General features: G+C 43.8%; 1 protein-coding gene across 4 annotated transcripts in view; it reads right to left on the minus strand.

Annotated features, from left to right (window-relative positions):
* The window catches only part of COL17A1 (collagen type XVII alpha 1 chain), a 55,016-nt gene extending 31,817 nt beyond the window's left edge, over positions 1–23,199 (minus strand). For all 4 annotated transcript variants that reach the window (XR_010146713.1, XR_010146712.1, XM_054660496.2 and 1 more), the window contains exons 1-11: positions 23,042–23,199; positions 17,956–18,018; positions 15,879–15,923; positions 14,769–14,873; positions 13,648–13,776; positions 11,535–11,582; positions 10,560–10,595; positions 9,382–9,429; positions 7,766–7,909; positions 1,788–1,946; positions 1,097–1,168 (exon numbers count right to left, since the gene is read on the minus strand). Coding sequence is in view for 2 of the 4 variants with exons in the window: in XM_054660496.2 (XP_054516471.1) it covers positions 1,097–1,168; positions 1,788–1,946; positions 7,766–7,909; positions 9,382–9,429; positions 10,560–10,595; positions 11,535–11,582; positions 13,648–13,776; positions 14,769–14,873; positions 15,879–15,923; positions 17,956–18,007 (838 nt within the window). In the remaining 2 variants the exon portion in view is untranslated. The remainder of the gene's footprint in view (positions 1–1,096; positions 1,169–1,787; positions 1,947–7,765; positions 7,910–9,381; positions 9,430–10,559; positions 10,596–11,534; positions 11,583–13,647; positions 13,777–14,768; positions 14,874–15,878; positions 15,924–17,955; positions 18,019–23,041) is intronic.
* Positions 23,200–24,455: the final 1,256 nt, after the last annotated feature.

A 24,455-nucleotide genomic window follows, 5' to 3' on the forward strand; every position in this document is an offset into this window, starting at 1 on the left:
TTCCTGTGACACCCTGGGGTGCCTTGGTGCACAGTGTGGGAACTGTAAGCTTAGGATATGGACACAGACACCTCGGGTGCTGAGAGGCACTAACTTGGCAGACTCCTAGTATTCCCGTTAGCCCTTCCTTCTCCTGACACAAACACATAAAACTCCCCCACCTCCACTATGATTTCGAAGGCTCCTTGTTTATTTGATTGCTTGTTTGTTTGTTTTCAACAACGTGCAGAAGCTTATTCCTCCTGGCCAGCAGCTTTGTTATTTAGGGCACAATATCAAGGATCTGATATCAGCCCACCTTCCCTTGGAACCTGGTTTTTATCAGGACTTTGCAAAGCAAAATAGCAAAGGCAGAAGAAATAAAACATGTAGCCAATGTCTTCTGGATTTGGTGGGCCTCTAGTCAACTGGAGGAAGGTGCTGAAAATCTGAATGCAAAACTTGTACTTGCCTCTATATCAGTCAAGTAAATAAACAAGGCTCACATCATTATGTTTATTAATCACATTATCACAGGGAGAAGGCAGACTCCTTTAAAAAGAAAAGATGTAGGCTGGTAATATTTACATATAGGCTCTTAACATGTATGTGGAAACATAGCAAATAAATATTTCTTTAAAATTGTTGTATGTTTGCATTGGAAGATAAGCAGTAACATTATTTACCCCAATATAGTTACTCCAACAAACTATGTGTTATATTTATAGAAAGATCTGAAAGTAGTTACTCAATGAATTCTATTTTTCTTTAAAAGATCTGAAATAAAATCCTTCTAAATTAACAATGCCTTTACCCTGAAAATGTCCTACACTATGATTCCGTTAGACCCTTCATTTCCAATCCTCCAACTCTTCCAGAAAATAAAGGCGCCACCTTAGAATACGCACGTCAATGTGGGCTCACGTCCCCTCGCCTGAGACTTTTCCCTTGGGGTCTGAGTTCTCCCTGTGGTTGAGGGCAGGTTCTGTGCAACCCTGTGCCTCTGCTTCTGGGCTGCAGTATGCATGGAAGAAAGGCCTTCATGCTCTTGGGTGAAGCATCCTAACACTTCTATGCAAATAGCCTGGAAAAATCATCTCAAGATGGTGACACTGACCTGAGGAGGATGTGCTGAGTCCAGGGTGCAAAGTGGGTGAGCAGGACGCCATGTTGTTTGGAACTCCGAAGACTGCAGGGGCAAGGAGGAAGGCTGGTGAGAGGGACATCTGGCCCAGACAGGGATAGAGATTTGGATACCACAGAAGCACCAGAAGAAATGCCAGGATTGGGTTTTTATATTTTGGTAAATTTTTGTTTTTAGGAAAAACAGGCTCTTGCCTTGCAGCAGAGAATGAAACACTAGCCTGCACTGCACCTTGGGTCACAGCCAACAGGTGATCTCAGGTCTGTCAAACCTGGAGTGGACAGTGGGTCCAGCCAAAGGCTCTCTTGTGAGTGACCCCACTTTACAGAGATGGTCCCTGAAGCTCAGAGAAGTCAAATGACTTATTCAAGGCTCCACCGTCAATTCATATGAAATGAAACTAGATCTCCTACATCCATTTTCAGTGTTCTTTCCGGTTTTCCTGATACACCGTGCTATATATTCTAAAGGGGACGCACCAGAAGCAATACCTTCTAGATTGAATTGAACTGAAGTTCCAGGGGTAATCTCCTGGGATGTTTGGCCACAGAAAGCCTCTCCAGGAGGCCCTGAGGATGGCAAACATTCTGAGGGTCATCCAGCTCCAGGATAGAGGCATGCCGAGTTCAGGGGTGAGAGAGGGTGTGGGCTGCCCGCCAGGTACCTGATCCCGCAGAGTAGGCATTGGTGTTGAGGAGGGATGAGCTCTGGGTTGTCATGTTGTTGTGATAGGTCCCCATGGAGGACCCCGCGGGCAGGGTGGAGGACCACACATGGGAGGGAAGGTTGGCATCCAGGATCGTTGCATCGTAGGTGCCTGACACTGGAAACAGACACATGCACACACCCCAGTGAGAGACAAATCAACACTCCCTGCTGGGGAATCTAGACACCTCATTTTGCTGGGATTTCCTGGTTTGGGCATTGAAAGCCCCACATTTCAGGAACTTTCGCAGTCCAGGAACCTGGGGTAGTTTCCATCTGAAATCTCAGAGCTGGTGAAATCATTATCTCTTGGATTAGAAATTTTTGCTGGCTCCTGGTAAAATCTGAGGTAGCCAAATTTTGCCTTGGGGTCCAACCATTTCTCCTTCTAAACCTGGCTCCCCATCTCCTGGTGGGCTGTCCCACCAATGGCATTCGTCTCCAGCTGTTGCCAACTCCTCCATCTTCAAAGACCCTGAGGGAACAGTTCTTTCAGGAGCAACAAATGAGACTCTGAAGAGAACCTCTTTCAGTAGAATTCCAGGCACCATGGCCATTGCAGTGTGCATGCCTGGGCAGGGGAGTCCTTGGTCTGGGGCCACACTGCATGCATGGCAGACTTCTCTGGTTCCACCCTCCTTAAACATTCCTATGTACCAGCCAGACACTGTGCCCCCAAGAGGGGATTTTCCTGCTTCTTCATATTTGGGGCCAGTTCTGCATATTTGTCTGTGAGAGGGAGCCAGCCATGCAGGTCAGAAAGTGCCCTGATGTTTTGGTTTTAGGGTGAAAAACAAGAAAGATCACAATCTCTAGGCTTTTCTCCCGTAGTGAATGGGAGGGATGTTTCCTATCATAGTAGATCTAGCTTTTTCCCTCACCTCCCTCCACGGCTCTGCTAATTTATATTTCTGCCTTCCACAGAACCTATCTTGCACTTGGGGGACATGTAATATGGAACAGCTGAACAATGCTCATCCTACTTGACTGGGACATGTTGGTTTTCTGACTTCCTCCAGAGACCCACTGTCCACAAGGGCAGTGACTGTGTCTCTCTTGTCCATTGCTTTTCCTCAATGCCTGGTGCTTGGCATAGAGGAGACATTTAATAAATAGTCACTGAATGAATACACGAAAACTCTACACATTTCCCCAGTATTCTTCATTTGGGGGATCTGGCCAACATACTGTCCTGGGAGAGAATCTCTAGGATTTAGGGCTGGGCTATGCATATGGAATGGGTGACCAGCCAGGGGTAGGATAGGTACAGCCCACTTTTTTCACTGCTTGAAGAGAAGGTGCTCAGTGCTTTTCAAGGTCTCTGGCAAAGCCTGAAAGGCCTGCCAAGGCGTGGTTGAATCCCCAGGCCAGGATAGATCTGCCACCTTGTTGCCTTTTCTCCTGAAGGAATAATGTATACAGTGGTCCATTTCCAAGACAAAGTTTCTTAAATCAGCTTAGGTCAGCAAACTACAGAAGAAACAGGATATACTAGGCCCCTGCTTGGATAGCTAATGCCTGCTTGTTGGTCTCCCCTTCCCCACCAGGTCCCCCCACTTAGTTTCCCTCACTCAGACCAAAGAAGTTTAGTCTAAGGTAAAAGTTTACTAGACTGCAAAATAGCTCATTTTTGTCTGTTCTTATCAGCTTGCCCAGCTACTTAGGTCATAAGTCAAATACTTGAAGAGCCCCTAAGCTAACTAGGATTGCAATGCATTGTGGGCTGCAACAAAATGCACCAAGACAACCCTAAACAAACACCTAAAGCCCCTGCCCAACAAAAGAGGGAACTAAAAAGACACCCTCTAACATTCTCCCAAATAGTCCATTAAGGAAAATGCTGCAGGTTTTTAAGGGCTATCCCTCGAACCAGGGACAAGGAAAAGCAAAAAATGATAAAGTATTGCTGTTTTATCTGGGCCAAAGAGCCCATTCATCAGCCTTCAGTCTTTTGGCCTAAGTTTGGCTCAGATGAGGATTGGGTGTGCCAAGCTTTAATTCTCTATGTGAATAATAAAACCCCATCCTCACAAGAGGAGATGGGTTATGCTCTTTGTTAAATTAGTGAATTAACCCCCATGCTCCCCCTTCAAGAGGAAAAAAAAAGAGCATAGTAAAAAGCCCTCACCCAATAAAAAGCTCTGGAATCCCGTAACATGCTTGCCTCCACTTTACATCTCACAAAGTAGAGGACAGGGAGATCAGGGAGTAACAGGAAGGCTGGAGGAAGAGGAATCTGGGGATCATAAAGAAGCTAAACCCAATGCTCCCGTAAATCCTTATCCAAACTTGAGGAAAGAATTAGAACAATGTAAGAAGGACATTGAGAATTTCCCTATTCCTTCTAAACAGCAGATGTCTAATATGTACCCTCTTAGAGAAGTCCCTATGGGACAGGGAGGAGTTGGATATGTAAGTGTGCCTCTAACAAGTACTAAGGTTAGGAGTTTTAAATAGGAAATAAGGCCGCTCTTGGAAAATCTCCCAAAGCAGCTAGATCAATTTTTAGGACCCAATTTTTGTACTTGGGCTAAGATGATGTCAATCATGACTATTCTGTTTATTGGGGAAGAGAGGGGAATAATTAAAAGGGCAGCCATGACCATTTGGGAAAGACAGCATCCTCTCGGGCAAGAAGTCCCGCCAGCTGAGCAGAAATTCCTAAATGCAAATCCCAGATGGAATAAAAATAACCCCAAAGATCGGGCCCAAATGCAGGACCTAAGGGAACGAATAATTAAAGGGATTAAAGAGTCCACTTCAAGGACATAGAATGTCTCAAAAGCATTCGAGCTTCAACAAGTAAAAGAGGAGACTCCCTCTGCATTTCTGCAGAAGCTCAGGAATCAAAAAAAAAAAAAAAAATCAGAATTAGATCCAGAGGACCTAGTAGGGCAAGGCCTTTTAAAGGTTAATTTTATGACTAAAAGCTGGCCTGATATTACTAAGAAACTGCAAAAAAATTGATGGATGGAATAAAAAGCCAATTAAGGAATTAGAAGGTTTTTGCGAAAAGTAAGAAACGAATTGGAAAAAGAGAAAGAGAGAAAGCCAAAGCTGTCCATCTTGCAGACGGACAGAGGGGAGCCACGGCATGGCTCACGCTGGTGCTCAGAGAGAGAAAGAGTTAAGCTGCTGACCCTGAAGGCAAGGGAGCCGGCTGTGCAGCTGCAGGTGTGGGGGCGGCAGGAGCTGCAGAGCCGAAGCAAACAGCCGAGATAAAGGTGGACAGTGTGAGAGAGCTAATGTAAGTAAGCTGTTAACATGGCGAGTGCGCTGGCGCCCAGAGAAAGAAGAAGAAACTGAGTGTAAGGGAAAGAGAAAACAGGGATGACAGAGACAGAGAGATTAAAAAAAAAAGAAAAAAGAAAATAAGCGAAAGAGAAAGAGACGGGAAAAGACAGAGATCAAAGACACAGAAGGTGAAACTGGGGAGAGAGATAATGTAAAAGGAAAAAAGAGTACAAGAAGAAGAGAGAGAGACAGGGAAAGAGAGAGAGGCCATGGAAGATGGGAGATGGGGAGACAAAGGTGCAGGTGGGCAGTGGCTGCCATGGCCCTGCTGGCGGAGGGGAGTCTGAAGTTGATCTTCGGCAGGGCCCTGGTAGTGAGCACCCCACATCAGGTCAGGAATATATTAAATCAAAGAGTTGGGAGATGGTAAACTAATTCCCAGATTTTAAAATATGAAGCCATATTATTACAAAAAGATAATTTAGTCTTGACAACATGTATTTTCTTGAATCCAGCCAGCTTCTTATGAAAAGGAGAGGAGAATAAAGAGGCATCAAATCATAACTGTTTGGATATCATAGAATGTCAAACTAAAGTTAAACCAGACCTTAATATCAAACTACAGTTAAACCACCCCATTACATAATGGGATGAGACTGTTTGTAAATGGGTCATCCCAAGTAGTAAATAGTAAAAAACACAATGGCTATGCTGTCATTAATGGAAACAAATAATCCTTATGTGAAAAAGGTAGATTATCCAATAATTGGTCAGCCCAAACCTGTAAATTACATGCTCTTAACCAGACCCTCAAGCTTCTAGAAGGCCAAGAAGGCACTGTATATACTAATTCCAAATATGCCTATGGAATAGTACACACCTTTAAAAAGATCTGGACAGAGCGGGGCCTAATAAATAGCAGGGAGAAAGAATTTGTACATGGGGAACTGATCAAACAAGTTTTTAAAAGCCTCTTGCTTCTAGCAGAGATAGCCATAGGAAAAACTATAGAAGCTGTGGGGAACAGGCTTGCAGATAAAGCTGCTAAGCAAGCTTCCCTGGAGGAAGAAGTTAGATTGTTTAGCCTAATCCCACAGATCCCTAAGGTGATATTAAAACCCAAATTTTCTAAAAAGGAGGAGGAAGAGCTGGGCAAGATAGGGGCCACTCAAACTGAGGATGGGAGGTGGGTGCTCCCTGATGGGAGAGAAATGATAAGCAAACCCATAATGAGAAAACTGATGTCCATACTGCATAAAGGAATTCACTGGGGTCCCCAGGATACGTGTGATGCAATACTAAAAAATCATGGGTGTATAGGGATCTATACCCTTGCTAAACAAGTGTGTGGGTGTTGTGTAACCTGCCAGAGAATAAACAAAAAAGTAGTTAGAAAACAGACTACCAGAGGAAGACCTCCTGGGTTAAGGCCATTTCAAAGCATTCAAGTAGATTTTACAGAAATGCCCAAAATAGGGAGACTAAAGTATCTACTGGTAATGGTAAACCACCTCTCCGGCTGGGTGGAGGAATTCCACCTCCCAACTGCCACCGCCAGGAATGTGGTAAAAATAATCTTAAAACAAATTATACCTAGATTTGTCTTGATAAAAAATATTAATTCAGACAATGGGTATCAATTTACCTCAAGGGTGCTAAGGGGAATTATGGAAAGTTTACACATTAAATGGGATTACTATACCCCTTGGCATCCCCCTTCCTCTGGAAAAGTAGAAAGAATAAGTCAAATTCTCAAAACGCATATTACTAAACTAATCTTTACAACTAAAATGCCTTGAATGTCTCCCAATAGCACTCCTTAGGATTAGAACAGCCCCAAGCAAAGACTTGGGACTGTCCCCTTACAAGTTATGATATGGACTCCCATATTTAGATAGGACTACTGATCTTCCTACTATGGAAACCAAAAACCAGTTTTTAAGAAATCATATACTGGCCATATCCTCCACCCTGTCATCCTTTAGCTTAAAAGGACTTCGAACTCAAACCCCGCCTCTTGAGTTCACAGTTCACCACTTCCAGCCTGGCATCTCGGTGCTAATTAAGACTTAAAAAGAAGGTAAGCCCCACCCAAGCTGCGAAGGTCCCTATCAAGAGGTCCTAACCACTGAAACGTGAGCACGAACAGCTAAACGAGGGTGAACTCATTACACTCAAGGGACTGGTAAAAGAAACCCAAGAAGGAAGGGAAAAGGGCAAATGGGAAGTGTATAAGTCACCTAAGGAACACTTAAAGCTAACTCTAAGGAAAACCTAGAAGAGAGCTATAAGCAAACCCCTTCATTAGTGGTGGATATGGTTAGGATTAATCCTAACACACAAAAGAAGACCTGAGTATTGGATAGGGCCCAGTACTAGGGGTGGAAAGTAGGGAATATCCAATCAATCTAATAATCAACATAACTAAAACCTCTACCCCCTAAACCATAAAATCCAATGCCTGCCGAGTCTTACATTGTGGGAATTTAGGAAACCAAAGGCAGCTGTCACAAGCAAACAAATATCTATGCCCTAAAACAGGTTGCTATTAGGGAAAGCCCTGTGCTAGCTGGAATGAGATTTGGTGGGCCCCAATTTCAAGTCTCACTTTCACTGTTCTCTGGGTCTCTGAGTCCACTCTTTGGGTTTGGATGGGTAAGTTTGTTTCTCACACTCCTCGGCAGCCTGGGCTGTCAGACTTACCCGACTGGGAGCTCGCTGTCACAATTTTGGTCTCCACAGTGCCTTTCTTGGGGATGGGGAGTGTGTTGGAAGAATTCCGGGTGGGGCTCACACTTGCCGATCGACTCCCCTTGAGCAAACGCTTAACGTCATCCAATTCTGTCCCTGTGAAAGAATCCACAGACGTTTCTGTTAAGTCCAGAGTTCTTTCCTGAGTCCCTGTGCAACTGGGGGGAACATTTGTGGCATTCTGACTACTGGGGAGAATGGCATCTGCCTCACACATTGGAACTTTTTGCTTGGCTTTATAATATTCACATTTTACTAATGAATAGCACTTATCAACTTGGTACTTTGTCATATTAGCCTCATAAATCTTCTGCGTCTCACAAGGAGGTCAAGGTGCTTGGGAGATATTTCCTAATTAGACCTCATCAAACATCACAGGAATGATTCTGTGGCTGGAAGACACTATTATCTAGGATCAGGCAGTTAGAGAACCAGGTCCCTTGAAACAGATGCTTCAACAGCAGTCTCATCCCCTGCACAGGATGCATCTGATGTTGGGTCCTTGACCTTGTATGCCTGGGGCTGTCAAAAGGAATCTGTGGGCCATAACTCCTAAATATTGTGCTGTGTTCACGTGTGATTTAATTTCAAGTCTATCTGGCTGATTTAATTTGTAGCAAGGTGAAAAGTGGAGCAAGCTCCCTGTGCCTCCCATACAGGAAGCAGGGAAGCAGGAGAGGTGGGAGGCACCATGCATGGGGAGTGCATGAGAGGATGCATGGGGAGTGCATGAGAGGAGACACAGGTTTGCAGACACTGTATGCTGAAGGAACTCTCAGCCCCAACTCCCTTCGCCTCACCACCCCTAAGCCTGGAAGGACTCCGGTGAGAAGGTGTCGGGCCTGGAGTCAGACTCCACAACCCTAGGTACTGAGCTCTCTGGACAAGCACCCATCTCTGTCCTGAGCCACTGACCGTGTTCTTTCTTCTACTCCTTGAACATGACTGCTGCCCTAAAGTTGAGCTCATTTCAAAACGTTGTCAAATACCTCTAGCAAGAACAACAGGTATCTAACATATTCCATCGACAGAGACTGGGGGGTCTCTGACATTTGAAATAAAGTTCAAATTCTTATACTCTACTACTGACCCTTCTCTAATCTTAAACTATCCCATTATGTCCTTGCTTTGAACTGTTCCTTCGATGCCTCATGCAGGCTCATCCCTTTGAGCCGAACTGATCCACTCTTCAGTTTCCTTTCAGGTAACACCTACCCCAGGAAGTCTTCTCTGGCCTGATCTCCATGGGCTGCCGTGGAGCTGCTCCTCCCTGTTCCCTCACCACACTGAGTTGCGATGGTTGGTTGACTTACTGTCTCCCTATTAGTCTGTGAACTACTACACAGCAGGAACCACGGTTTACTCAGCGGCTTAACCCCAGCCACCTAACCCAGGGTCCAATTCACAGAAGACCCTTAAAGATGTTTCATGATTGCATGCATGTACATACATGTGTGTGCATGCATGCACACACACACATGCATGCGCACACACACACACACACACACACACAGCACTAGCCCTGGATTTCTGGACCCTTTCTTTTCAGCAAGATCATGACCACTTACATCGGGTGGATGGGGATGCACTCTGCAGTCGAACTCGAATTTCACTCTCTGTACAAGGGAAGAGATAGAGAAGGGTATGAATGAAGGAGCTTAGATCACAATCCCTGACACTGAACTCCTAGCAGCAGATGGCCCTTTAGGCTGCTCTGATATTTCTGAGCTCTGGAAACAGGAAATCTAGGTGTGCCCAAGAAGAGTGCTGCTTAAAAAGGGAGACCTCCCTACCTCCAACAATTCCCCATCCTGCCAACTGCATACCTCCCAGGCAGCTGGAGATGTTCTAATAAAATTCCAGGCTGAGCAAGGAGGTTCCAGTACAATCAGCAATGGTCAATCCTTTCCCCATCATCCACCTCATGGCTGCCAGAACCAAGGTTCTCTCCTGCCTCCATGGTCTCAGGCATTGGCAAAAGATTCTAAAAGCCAGAGTGTTTACTTGCCATTTTGGCCTCTTCAGAGATGGGAGGGGCAGGAAGCTGGTAGCTAACATTATTAGTTAGCTTCAGGTGGAGAACTGGCATCTTTCAACTATCAGCCTAAAGTTGTGGGTGGTTGGCATACTCCTAACTTCCAAGTTATTGATGATAATAAGGCCCATAGGAAGTCTAGGTGGGTCATTGTGAAGAATTCTGCCTTCAGCTCAGCCCTAACATGCTGCCCCTCACCCTGCCCAAAGCTTAGCAAGGGCTGCTTCTCCCAGGACCACATTTCTCTCCTATATCATTGTCTACATGACTAGATTACAAAACTGTCATGGAGCTGTTTATCTCCTGGATAAATTTTGAAAAAAAATTTGGGGAGATTTTGCTCATCTTTTGATGTGTAAAAGCAATTAGAGCATATCTTGTTAAAGTCAGCCAGGAGACCAGAAGTGAAAGCAGATGTGGTATCTGCATCTTCAGATGATCCACAGCAAGACAAATGATGCCCCACATTGTTATCATGTGTTTTGCTTCCTGCCTCTATGTGCTTGTTAGATTACTGTCAAAAGCTACCCTTCCCCTCCCGATAGAGCCGGTGGAAGATTCCCAGGATACTCTAAGCTCCTCGAAAGCAGAAAGCATGCCTTATTTATTCTTCTGTACTCCTTACACTCCCTGGCTCAAGGCTGGACACACATTAGCTTCTCAGAAAATACCTGTTGAATGAATTGGACTGAACCCAGTGACAGCACTCACCTCGTGTTTGACTCCGTCCTCTGGTTGAAGAAGAAGCTGAGAAACAAAGAAATGCATTTTTAGGCATATATAAGAGGTGGCATGCTAAATACTTTTGACATGGAGGCAGATATAATTGGGGAGGGGTTACTTTCATAGTGTGTCTAAATCCAGATAGGGGCTTTTCTGTATAGCAGTTGCTTAATAAATGATGATCACTTAGCAACAGCAGAGAATGTTTTCCAATGCCCTAGTACATTTATGATGTTAAATTAGCTAAATGAATGTTAAGTTAGCTAACATTTTGAATGTTAAGTTAGCTAAGGTAATCCTGTTGGGGAGCATGATCCATTTGGACTGGCTGACTACACTGATCAAATGTATCAAAAAGCTCCCAAGTCTTCCCTTTGATTTTTTATTAGAGACTGCCATGGTTTCCCCACTGTAAGCAAATACAGAAAATTATAATCACTGTATAATCAATGATCCTGGCATCAATTCATATGCACAGTGAGATTTCAAGAACATGGAACGAAAACTTAAGGCCAAGTGAAGACACAGCCTGGGGGTTCATGAAGCACACACAGTTCCCTTGAAAGCCAGCAATAGTGGAGATGCCGGGATGCCTGGCATTTGTGTGTTCTACTCGCTGCTCTGCTTCTTTGGGAGGCCTCTGTGCATCTCATGGAAAGAAGAATCCCTACAATTATTGCTTGGCCTTAGGGGCTTATCCATCCAAGCCTGAGCCTTATATATAGCTTACCATTTCTATAGTGCCACGAGCAAAGGCTTATGACAGCAAGTTAATGTGGCTGATAGTCCCCTTAATATGCTTCAGGATAAAGAGCAAGGGAAAAATAGGTCAGCAGGGGTCAAACTCTTTTAGAAGAATCCATTTAACTCATGAGGTCCCCTACTCCCACCACTTCATCTCCCCCAGGGATTTTCCTAGTGCCTCGTTTGACCATTTCTTTAGAAAATAAGGAGAGGACATACCAAATTCCTTCCGAGGGTACTCCGGAGAAGAGTTGCCACTGGAGCTCCCTGGAGAGGGGATGAAACACTTAGAACAAATGGCCTCTTAGGCCCATAAAGCTTCCAAAAGGGGAGGTAGTGCCTGTTACTTATTTCTGGACCTCCACAGCCCTCAGTGTTTCAGGGGGGAATGAGGTATGCTCTTCAGCATGCATGTCAAAGGAGCCAGGCTCATGATGTAAAACACGACCCATCATGGCCCTGGTTGCAGCACTTTGCTCTGGTCAAGGACCTACTTCAGATGAGGCAGGGATGAACAAAGGAGAGCAGGAGGTTTTGGTTTCTTTCTTTTTTGTTCAATTCCTCCACTGGCTTGTCCTGTGTCTGTCCTAGAGCAAGTGACCTGCCCTGATCAAGTAACCTGCCCTCAGCACCAGGAACCTCTCTGACCTTATGAGGCTTGTCCCAAACGTGGACCCAGTTAAAATGAAGGTACAAATCCCTGGTCAGGCCCGACCTCAGAAAGCACTGTGATGATGCAATCCACCTCACCTGGATTTGGGGCTTCCCAACGGCCCAGCAGCTCTTGTCCTGCAGCGGCAGGAGGGAGTCTGCTGTGCACGTGGGATGCTAGCCCGCTGTAATCATTCACTAGAGTGTCTGGGCCTTACTCCTGCTTCTCCAACACCAGCACCAATCTCTTCTCACTGTTAAACTCCTTGGCCACCTGGCTGGTCAGTTTCCCACATAAAACTGCTTCTGCAGATCACCAGGAACTCCAGGAACCTTAGTAATGGAACTCAGGTGTCTTCTTCTACGACTCCTTCTTGACCCTGAGCACTCTCTTGTGTTGACCTCAGCAATGCTGTATGTTCCTGGTCTCCCCTTGTCCCTAAAAGACTCTTCCTCCTCTCTCTGTTCTCTGGCTTTTCTTTCTCCTTATTCCCTCCGCTTTACCTTCCTTTGCTTCCTTCAACTTTTATACTCTCTTGGCAAACTCCTTTAGTCTTCTGACTTCCTCTAACACCTCTTTGCGAATGGCTTCCACCTGGGTATCTGGGCCCTGACTTCTTCCCTGAACTCAAATCCTGCATCACCCACTGCCTGCTTGCTACCCTCGCCAGAGAGCTGGGCAAGTGGCTGTACTTCAGGATGAATTAGCTGGATTCATCAAGTGGAGTCATCCATCTAATTCCCTGTTTCAGTTGTTGGCACCACCAAGAACCCAACCTGTGTGTGAAGCATTCTCCTTACATTTAGTCAATTGCCAAACCTGTCAATTCCACCTCAGTGATAGCTTTCACTTCTAGCTCCTGACCTCCATCATTACCAACCTGGTCCCAGCCAAAATGTCCCTTCTCTGGATGACTGAGGATTTCTTTTTAACTTGTCACTGGGTTTAGTCTCTTTCTCACCAATTTTTCCAACACATGGCTTCCAGAGTTCCAGTCCTGGACCTAAAATATGATTGTTTTGCTAAAAACTCTCTGTGGCTTCCCATTGCATATGGAATAAAGTCTAAACATCTTATCCTAGCACTGAATCTGAGTCCCTCAAACCTTTTGCACATAAGTACCACTGAATTTCCGACTTAAGCCCTGGGCTCTCCTGGCTGTCTTTGCTTATGCTGCTGCTCCCACAGCTTGGACAGTCCCATCTCTCCATCTTTGGGCATCAAATTCTTACTCATGATGAGGACCCCGCTCAGATGTCCCCTCCTCCATAGAATTTTCCCCGATTTCCTCAGCTTAAAATGATAATCTCCATCTACTTTACACAATTGTATTTTATCTGTCATCTTAACTTGTCTATTAGACTACAGGTCCTGAAGACAAGATCTATGTCTGATTCATTTAAGCATTCGTCAAGGCATTCTACACAGTGTTAAACGCATAGCAGGTACTGGATAAAATACTAGTTGGAAAAGTAACTAAATGGGTGAATGAATAAATAAATGAGGTAGTGAATGAATGAATGAAGTCTTCAAGTAATGGAAGTCCATAAAAGAAATGAAGGAGGAGTGGGAAGAAAGGTGAGGGGCAGACACAGGTGGCCAGCATGTAAATCTTCAAAGAATGAGTGAAGTTGCTTGGGGAAGAGAATGGTTCTCTTGTAAGGTTAGTGGGACTGATACCTTCATACGCATGGCGGGTAACGTGAGTTTTCCTTTCAAAGGTTGAGCCTGGGGAGTTGGGCAGAGTGGAGGCAGGTGAGTGAGCACTCCTGTAACTAGAGGTGGAGGCATGGCCTCGTGTGCTTCCAGCTGCAAGAGGGGAAAAGCATAAGTTCTCAGTGCTTCAGCAGAAAGGTGAACCAAATGGCTACTGTGACCCAGCTATATTAACCAAGTACACTCAGGGAGGTTCTTCGGGAGGGCACAGCTGAAAGGGGCCACCTCAGCATTCCCCCAGCTGTTCACAAATGGAAAGGTGGAATTATTGCCTGGGAATGTCCTTCCTGTGCATGGTTACCATGCACGGAAATGGAAAGGATTTGGCAGGATTTTTCTTGTAGACACTGCTTGGATGGACTAGAATATAATCCAGCGTGGAAGTGTGCCTCAACAGGTAAGGGCAGGTGTTTCTTTTGGTCAACCTGGCTGTTCTAATGTCTTGGGGCTTCCTTTTTAGTTTTACTTCGAAGTATTTTAAATGGCTTCAGGGGCTATCTGGGTGCTTCTTGTTTTTGTTTTGTTTTTGCCTTGCTTTGCTTTGTTTTGTTTTAGTTTGAAAGAGTGCTTCACTGGGAACAATGGGCCTGTGTTGGATGCTTGCCCAGTGGAATCTTGCACAGCATGGGATCACATGTCACCAGCTTCCCTTAGCACAGTAACCCAATCGTTAAGTTTCTTTCGTTGTTAATTCAAATTGTAAACCCTCAGGCGTGCACATTGTTCTCTAAAGAGATGGCTTAAAGGGAGTGATTTAGTGAGGAAATAGCTACCTACCCATGAAGTCTTAATTAATGATAGTTATTTATATTGTGGACTTAATGAAAATGGATCTGATTTTAAGTAGGCTTCAAATGCTGATGATTTATAATTTGCACCCCCGGTCTCCAGCCCTGCTGCCCAATGGCTGTGTGTTATTTTGATAACTCTCGGGGGGATTTGGAATGGATGACAGGTGATTGTAATTGTCCCTTTTGTGCACTGATTCAAAATCGTGTCTGCCCTGTGTCCTGTGTAGGACTTTCTTGGTGTCTCTCTCTTTGTCACCCATTCTTCCCTGACCTCTTGCACTAGTGGGCACTCACTTGAGTTTATGTAGCCGCTGCTGCCATGAGTCAGGCTTTGTTTCTCCAGCCGGCTCCCTCCACCAAGAGAGGCTGTTTTAGCATAGCCATTGCTGGTCCCGCCTTCTGCCAGGAACAAAAGCAGGTGATAATTTCAGGGTGGAGTCAGGCCAGAGGATCCCCTGGTCCCCCACCCTGTGGAAGGCTTCCCTGGTTTTTCACCAGGACCTTCTTAGTCTGGGGTTCCTTTCCCACCTACATTATAAGATGCAAGCTGCCATGCTCCAGTTTCGTTGGTTTTTTTGTTGTTGTTGTTTTGTTTTGTTTTATACAAATATCTAGAGTCAGTATTCCACCTGATTTAAAAGAAAAGTCTCCTGGGTGGAATATAGCAAGTTGCATATTAGGACATTTTAAATAGTAGAAAAGGCTGAGCGATGAAAGCTCCTTGAGTCCAGGACCTGGTTGGGCTTGCTTTTTCTGAGTGCCTGGTCAGTGCCCAGGCATGGCAGCCACTAGAAGTGCTGGAGGGGCGTGTGGCAGCTCTGTGTTGCTGGTGTTCCACCTGGCAGCCCATCACTGCTCCGACTTCACCTGCTGGTGGGTGGGCTCTCCCCATCCCCAGGGAACTAGGCTCCCTGGAGGCGGGGGCAGGGGGTAGCTTTTGGGCTCAGATCAATATTACAGGAGTGATAGGAGCTCCTGGAAAAAAAAGTAGCCTCAACAAGAAGCTTGACTGGTAGCCCCCAATCCTTGTTCAGGTTAGATCAGATATCCAATATTTTAGCATCTGGAATAGGCAAATCTACAGAGACAGTAGATTTGTGGTTTCCAGGGGCTGAGGAGAGAGGAGGGAGAATGAGGAATGACTGCTAATGGTCACTTCTTTTTGTGGAGGCATGGAAATCTTCTAAAATTGGACTGTAACCATGGCTGCATAACTTGGTAAATATACTAGCAATCACTGAATTATACACTTCAAACTGGCGAATTCTGTTGTATAGAAATTAATGTCAATATAGCTGTTAAAAAAGATGTCAAAAATTTTGGAGCTCCCATGGAAAAGGTTACAGGTGTGGGGCCCTTCAAATGTGACCTACTGAAAAGAAAGCTATTGAGGTAGTTACTTACTTGGTGGTAAGGATGTAAGTCTTGTGGTTACTGTTTCAGTGACAACTAGAAAAAGACAAAGAAAAGATGAGTTCTTATGTAATGCACTGACAGCTCTGGATCTTGGCAACGTCTAAGCTCTGTCACAGGCTAAGCATATTAAATTAGGTTCGACATTGATTTTTCTATCCTTGTGCTTTAAGGTGTGTGATCTGACCCACTGTGCAAAAAGATATGAGCAACAACAATGGGTTTCATATGCTTGGAAAATAAGTTTATATCTCTTTGGAGCCAAAAGAAGTTATGCACTGCGTTTGAAACATGAGTTGTTTTGCTGTTGATGTCTCTCCTTGGATAATTAGATCCAGTCCAGGCCTGGTCTGAGGTTGAAGGAGGACCAGGCCCTCTTGTCTCAAGTCACTCTGTTTCTCTGCATTTCTCCTTCCCCACGGTCTCTCAGTTCAGCTGAGACCAACACCCTAGCTGACTTCACTGTGTACTTCTTCATGAATTTGGAGGTGTTTAAGAACATTATGTTTCGTTCTAATGTCTTCAGGGCAACCCCTGAATGTGGGGAGTTGTGGGAAGGAAGGGTGCTCCTGATAAGTCACATTTGGGGTTTGGCAAAATCAGTGATCCAGGCACATCACAGACAGACTTGAAGAACCAGTCCCTTGGCCTCTGAAATTTAGTTCCTGTAGGTCTGAGAGATGGTGAATCCATCACTCATGCTCTGACTGTGGCCCTCAGCACTACCTCCGTCTCTGGTGGGTATACAGAAGCCCCTACCTATCTGGGGCTTTTGTTCTTTGAAAGCAGGTTTCCAGTGTGCTTGTATGCATGCATGCATGTGTGTATGTGTGCATGTATGTGTGTGTGTGTGTGTGGCATGCATGGGCACATACGTGTGGGGAAGGTGGTGAAAGGAGAAAAGAGTAAAGGAAGATGGTGCAGGATCATTTTGTGCTACTTTCAGCTGTGCCGCTGACACCTGCTCCATCCCACATGACTCTCATTCACACTGTCCTTCTTCATACTGCATTTTGCTAATTAGTTTGGTTGTCCTAGCAAGAAGATGCGGTTATGGACATGACAGAAACAGTACTTAATGCATAAAAGGAAATGTTGGCCGGGCGCAGTGGCTCACGCCTGTAATCCCAACACTTTGGGAGGCCGAGGCGGGCAGATCACGAGGTCAGGAGTTTGAGACCAGCCTGGCCAACATAGTGAAACTCCGTCTCTACTAAAAACACAAAAAATTAGCTGGGTGTGGTGGTGGGCACCTGTAATCCCAGCTGCTCGGGAGGCTGAGACAGGAGAATGGCTTGAACCTGGGAGGTGGAGGTTGCAGTGAGCCAAGATTACGCCACTGCACTCCAGCCTGGGCAACAGAGCAAGACTCCGTCTCAAAAAAAAAAAAAAGGAAATGTTTTTGTAGAGTGCAGTGGCAGCTTGATTTGAATAACAGTCCTTCAGCTTTCACTAAACCTCTCATTGTATAGACCTTTGGGATTCTTTGACACATAAAAGTGAATTATTTCCTAACTAAAACTTTCAAGTCTATGGAGCCAGAATTTTTTTTTTTATTGGAGATATATGAAAGTCACAGAATAAGTGAAAGAGTTTCCTGACTTAGAGTTGGTAGGAGGAGAGTTTAAATGTTTCTGAATTTATTATTTGGGCAGTTCCACAAAATAAATGTATTTGTTTTCAATTTTCAGCGTAGAGGTCAACTATGATACAATAACTAGGATGTTATTCGTTTAGATTTCTGTTGCCCTGTACCCCTAAATTTGGAAATGATAAAATAAACTATGGTGAATTCATTTAGCAGAATGCTATCCCATCATTAAAAATGAGGGTTATAAAAACTGTACATGGAAATGACAATCTTCATCATTCAAGAAAAAGCAGGATATCTTTTGACATAAAAATCAACAAGAGCTGTCTTATGAGAAGGATTAAAGTCCATTTAGGAACACACTTAAACATGATATAGTGGTTGTGGTAGAATTATTAATGAATTACTTATTCTGTTTCCAAATTTTTATTACTTTCATAATAAAACATATAAATTAAAAAATTCTGATGCTCTTACTTCTTTCAGTGACTTCAGTTCCATCTCGTTTGTTTTTCTTGGTTACATCCATACCATAGCCACCTGCAGGAAAAATCAGAAACCATGATAGTCATACTTATCATTGTTTTTAGTAATTATAAGTCCCTACTGTTGAAGCTGATAACCAAAAACATGATTTCAAGAATTTAAACCATAATTCTTTCACGTGAATATTTTTTATGAGTCATTCCCATTTCTTGTAACAGGTATAATAGAGGTTAATTTAATTGTTCCACTTTGGATTCTATATCTTTGTGCTGGGATCTTGTTTTTCAGTGTCTAGTTGATCAGCCTGCCCCCTGCTGAGCATCAAGAGGCTTACATAGCAGATCAGGTGTCCTGACCTTTGTTTGACTATAAAACCTCCATTCTTTTCCACGGTAATAAATAGCTGAAGGGGATCTGTCAAGGCACTTAGTGCTATCAACTAATTCATTTTAATGTCTCCCATAATGTTCAATGTTCTTTATGGAACTCTATGCATATGAGACATTCATGCTTCATTATTTAAGAGTCTGGAGGTAAGAATGGCACTTGATGAATTTAAATCAGGATAAAAATAATTATATTTGTCGTACTTGTATGGAACTTTACTCTTCTCAAAGTATGAAACATTCACTATAATCGGCTCTCATGTGCTTATCTGCAGACATAAGTATGAAAAACAGTTCAAGAAAGCCTGTAAAATCTATAGAAGCATGTAGGAAAATACATATTTGTATTTTTTATATTCTCCCTTCATTCTTACTCTGCTTCTGAAAAAGAAAACCAGTGCAATCTTGTCCACTGTGTCCCTCAGCATGGATGATATGAGGCAGGGCTGTTGCCAAATGGTGGTGGGGATGAAAGCTCAAGTCTTAAACACACAGGAATGCACAGCAAGGGTCCCATCCCAACTGAGCTCTTCTCTTGCTGTGCTGCCTGGCCCCAGGTTCTGAAAGGACCTGAAATCTGACTTACCCTGTGGTTCTCTCCCTTCCTCTAACTTTCTCTTCCTCCTAGTTTATTTTTTGGTTGTAGTTGGAACTGGGTTCTAGAATGCTGAGGCACACTGCTTTTGCCAGGTGCCCCTTGCTTGAAGAGCTCTCCTTCCAGTCTCTGCCTAGTGCCTTCAGGCTCGACTTACCCAGTAGGCAAAGTGGGCACAGTGCCTAGGCCCACAGCACATTTTGGGGCTCACAAAATGTTTACTTTTAACATCAGAAGGAAAAATGATCAGAATCTAATCTGGATTATGTCCTTCTTTATACCAATGCAGTTGTAAAATAGAATTTTAAAAAGTTTTTTGATGGAGGAAGGGGCCTACAAAGGCAAAAGTGTCTAGGGACCATGAAAGTCATACTGTGTGGCTCTGGATGACTTCCCTGATGGAAACCAAGACCAAATGAGACCAGCTGATCAACGATCTGGTGGAATAACCAAGATTTGTACACTTAGCTTCAGGCCCTAGTGAATGTGCCAACTTCTTGCTCGTTGGTGTTTTTCAAACATAGCTCGAGGCAAGGAATGAGGCACAATGGAAAAAATCCTAGCTGGATCTGAGAAGCCAAAGAATGTCTTTATAGGTATGTTTCCTGGAGCCCAGAGGAGGGGCTTCATACACAGTTTAACAAAGGAGTCTAGCCTCATCACAAGGACAAATCTGACCAGTGAATCTGTCTGCATTCCAGCTATAACCTATATGACTTATGTCATGCAAACCTACGTGCAACTGGACACCTTCTTTGCAATCCTTTGTTTAAGCATCAGTTTGATACCTCTGAAAGCCTTCTCTGACTTTCTTTTAAAAAAATAGATAATAAGCTGTGGATCAGGAGGCATTTGGGGAGATTAAACCTTTAAATGAGCCTGGCAGTCAGTGGGGAGGTGACCAGCTTTCTAGGATGGTACCTGAACTGATATGAAATATTATCCTGAAATGAACTGTTTATAACAATCCACGGAAACTTTTACTTCCTACAAGTTATTGCTTACTTTGATCTTTCAGTGAAAGTTGCTGCTGACAGCTATACATTTGGGATTGGCCGGAAGGGTTCCACTTGCAGCCATTTAGGCAGATGGATCATGACTCTGTTTGCTAAGAGTACAGTCTCCAGGCAGCAAACCTGGAAAGTTTTGCTTGTTCTTTCTTTATCCAAAACATAGCAGGCATTTCTAGGCCCTCCATCTTTTCCCTGAATCCCAATGACAAAGCCTTGATTTCTGCAGTAAAATGCTAAGGATTCCCCAACTTCCAGAGGGCACAAAGTGATGACCTACTTAGAAATCAGATGCCCTCCTTCAGGGCCTGGGAGCTCCTCATTGGAAGGTACTTTGTGGATATAACCTGCTCTAGCAGGTACAGGTAGATGCCTCTCTCTCAATCTGAAGCCACCCCAATGTCTGTGTGTTCCACAGCCAATCTGAGGTGTCAGGTACGTGTTGGGAGACTGATTCCTTTAAACCAAATATAAGAGGAAACTTTCTATAAGTGAGTTATATTAAATGGAGAGTGATGGCGTGGGGCACAAGCCTGGACTAGGATCTTCCCATGGGACCTACAGTATATTCCCAGGACTTCTTTTTTACACATTTTAAGTGCTGATAGTTTTTAAAAGTGTAACGTTAGGAAAAGGAACGTTTCCTGCCCAGGTACGTGCCTGAGCCTGCCTATCCTAGCAGGATTCACCAGTGTGTTCGTCTTCCAAAAGTCCTACTTAATGGAAGCACTGTCAAATAACATAATTTTTAACTTCTCAGATATTTGGGCCACTTCACTAGAACTAAGGATGAGCAGATCATTCAAGCTCTCAATTCCAAAATTATACTAATTTCCATCCGTAGTTCTAAAGGGTTGCTTTGTGGCTATTTTATAGCTAATGTTTTTGTGAAGGTGTAAAAATGATCCCATGTCACTTTTCTAGGCAAGAAGACACAATTTTAAATCATTTTTCTACTTTTATGAGTTTTTTCCTCTCCCCTTTATTTAAATGATGTCACGTCTACCTAAAACTATTCAGACGATGCTGTCTAACATACACACACACACAAGGACAAACCACTGTTAGTGACAGTGAACCATCACGTTAACTGTTTACCATCACATTTAGGTTTAAAACATCACATTTTCTTATTCTAATGACACATGAAACACTTTGTTCTTGATACAACAAAGAGAATGAAGAAGCTAAGTATTTTTCTCTCTATTTTTTGTTTTAGGAACAAATGTTCCTATACTCTGCTAATGAATTGCAAGTATTTTTATAGCTTCTATTACTCCAGTCTCTATACACTTTAAATTTTAAAATAAAACAACAACAAAATTGCCAAAGTATTAGAAAACCATCCACTGGCTATTGACCTGATAACACAGAAGGGCCCAGCAGTTTGATGCCAGGAAAGCCAATGCCCTGGAATTGACTATCTTGGAGGCTTTGTCTCTGTAACACCCCAGAGATGGGTTTGCTGCTTGCTACATTTGGTATCCTGGATTTTCATGACTGGGGGCAGGTGGGATAGGGCACCAGCTTTGTGATTATGCTGATTTGTTTACAGTTGTGTCCTGCCACTGTTAATAATGGCAAATGAAACGCAAACAATGTAAACACAGACTTCTTTTTGTTTTTCATAATCTGAGAAGGTGGTTAGTTCTTAGGTCAGGTCAGTTTCACCAGTCTAAGGAGTTTTTTTTCCTATTTTTTTTTGAGACGGAGTCTTGCTGTGTTGCCCAGGTGGGAGTGCAGTGGCACAACCTTGGCACACTGCAACCTCTGCCTCCTGGGTTCAAGCAATTCTCCTGCCTCAGCCTCACAAGTAGCTGGGGTTACAGGCATGCACCGCCATGCCCAGCTAATTTTTGTATTTTTAGTAGAGATGGGGTTAGTATAATATGAGTGTGCACCACTACGCACACCACTATGCTTGGCTAATTTTGTATTTTTTGTAGAGTCAGGGTTTTGCCATGTTACCAAGGCTGGTAAGTTTCTATGCAAGCTTGAAGCAGAGCTGTTCACTTTAATTTTTCCTGTGTAAACTCTGATCAGACTCATGTGGGTGTTTTGCAGGGCCTAAGAGTAAAGCAGGACACCTCTGATTCTCTGGAGTGAGTCTGTGTGGGGATAGACATCTGTCTTAGGTTAGTTCTGACAGATCTGTGCCTTAGCTCTAAGAGATAACATATGGAGGTAAGAAGAAACTATTCTGCTTTTCAAATAAATACCTTTTAAAAATCTTGCTACGTTTTACAAGTCCACTATTAGACTACTGATTAACTACTTCTCAAAAGAAGGAATGTGCCAGAGGTTTTGCCTCCACTTCAAAAAGTAAAGTGATAATTTGTCAGTTACCAGTTAACGTCGTCCAGTTAGGTATCTAAACTGGTAATTCTCATCTCAAAGTTAATTTTTTTGGCAGGGGGAAACCCAAGTTGACTTGTAAGAGTATATATACGGGAAACAATTTTCTTCCTTTTTTTATTCCTCTAAGTTTGATCCTGGAAAATTTCTGAATTAATCAGATCATTTCAAAGATCCTACTTTTCTTTAGATTAGAGTTAATTTTACAGCATGGCAAACAGCAATGTTTACCATGTATGGCTTAATCAGAGAGGCCCAGTCAGCACAGGGACTGTTTCTAGAAGGCCCCCTTACCTATACTTTAACTTCACCCCTGAGTTGTTCTCTTCGTCCAGTGGAGAGAGAGAGACAGAGGGAAGAGGAGAGCAAGATAGCGAGAGAGGAAACTGAGATTGGGAGAGAAGAAATTATAAGCCCGTATCATATTCTAAATAAAACAACACAAGTCATTTTACAATGCTGAAAACAATACAGAAAGATCTTGCCTCTAAAGCCCGGTATATTTTAACCAGCCTTCTCCTTTTCCCCACTTATTTCCTTTGAAAGACCTACCCTAAGCAGAATGCATACACCAAAGTCATCTTTTATAACCAATTAATCACTTTAACTAGAATGCTAGAAACTACAGAACTTCATCTTCTTTTCTCCAATAAACATTTAATTTCTAAATGGCAAACCTTAAATCAAAGTCTCAGAGAAAAGGAGAAAGGTCAGTCTTCCTGTTTACTTACCTGGTTTGAGGTTTTGAAGGAATTGGAAACAACTTTGAATAAATCCCCCTCTCTCTTTCTTCTCCTGATGTTTTCTTCTAGAAATTTGCAGTGCTCACTTTTTTTTTATCCAGACCCAGCCAAGGTGTGTTAAAGCTGAGTGATCTTTCAAAAATGTTCACTTCTCTTTCTCTCCACCTTGTTTCAACTCTTTGCTTCCAAACATGTCCTGACAAAGGTGTGTCATGGTTTACAGCGTTACTCCACCCTTCCAATTATCTGACACTTGCTGGATTTAAAAAAAAATCTGCCTCCAGGAATCAAACTTTACTGGAGGCAGAAAGCTTCTCCTTCCAGCTTAGGTAGATTAACTATTTATAGGCCCATGGGGAAAAGGAAACAAAGGACCAGCATAAAGGAAATGCTTTTTTATTGCCTACCTTCTACAGCTGGAGAACTGCCACAACTTTGTGGCAGTACCCTTCCTCAGTGCCATGGGTACTGGAATCCCACTGCATGATTCATGAGTCTAGGCACGTGGATGGGCTCATGGATGAGCACAGTCTAGGCACGTGGATGGCCTGTGGTCATACTGCCTGAGCCCTAGAGAAACTGAAGTTGGCAGGATTTATATTCAAGATCTGTTTCCCCTATAGATGTCTTCGTCCTCTGTTCCTGTGTCCTGTGTCCTTTGTCTTGTTTCCCCTATAGATGTCTTTGTCCTCTTTCCCCTCTTGTGACTCAAGCCAGGTCAAGCCCATCTGGAGAAAATAGTTGGTGAACTAATTCATAATATGCTAATGACTGAACGTACTGAGCAATTGGTGGGGTAGGGGTTCGTTTTACAAAAGAGGCAACCAGATATAGTGATGCTGACCTAAAAGAGTGACATGTTAGTGATGGAATTTTAGGCATTTAGCCACCTAATAATGGAGAGAGGTGCTGTTGGGAAGGGATAAGGACCTTCTTGTCCTTCAAATCAGGTGACCGCATAGTCTCCATACACCTAAAGACATGTGTGGGCTCCCAGATGTCCTGCAACTCCAAGTACATCCTGGGGACCTTTAGATTTCCCTAGAGGGTCAACTTGCATCAATCAGGATAATTCTTATGAATACCTGGATAGCATCTGGCTTCCCAGGGGGCCCAAAGACTAGCTTGAGACACTTGGTGTTGGTAAAATGGGAAGTCTGAACCTGGAACTCACTCAGGCAGTCCTTTGAGGCCATAGCACATTCCTGGGACCCAGCATCACACTGGGATTCCCAGTTCTGAGGCATTATCCTAAGATACTGGAGGGGAGCAGTGGGGCCCCTATAGCATAGCACCGATGTGCAACTGCACCTTGCTATTGTGGGCACTGCATCCCATGGAAGGGTAGCAGACCACGACAACAGCTGTGGGGCTCTTGCTCCTAAGCTGCCCATATTCCACA

Source organism: Pan troglodytes, chromosome 8 (genome assembly GCF_028858775.2).
Source record: "Pan troglodytes isolate AG18354 chromosome 8, NHGRI_mPanTro3-v2.0_pri, whole genome shotgun sequence".
Taxonomy (NCBI): domain Eukaryota; kingdom Metazoa; phylum Chordata; class Mammalia; order Primates; family Hominidae; genus Pan; species Pan troglodytes.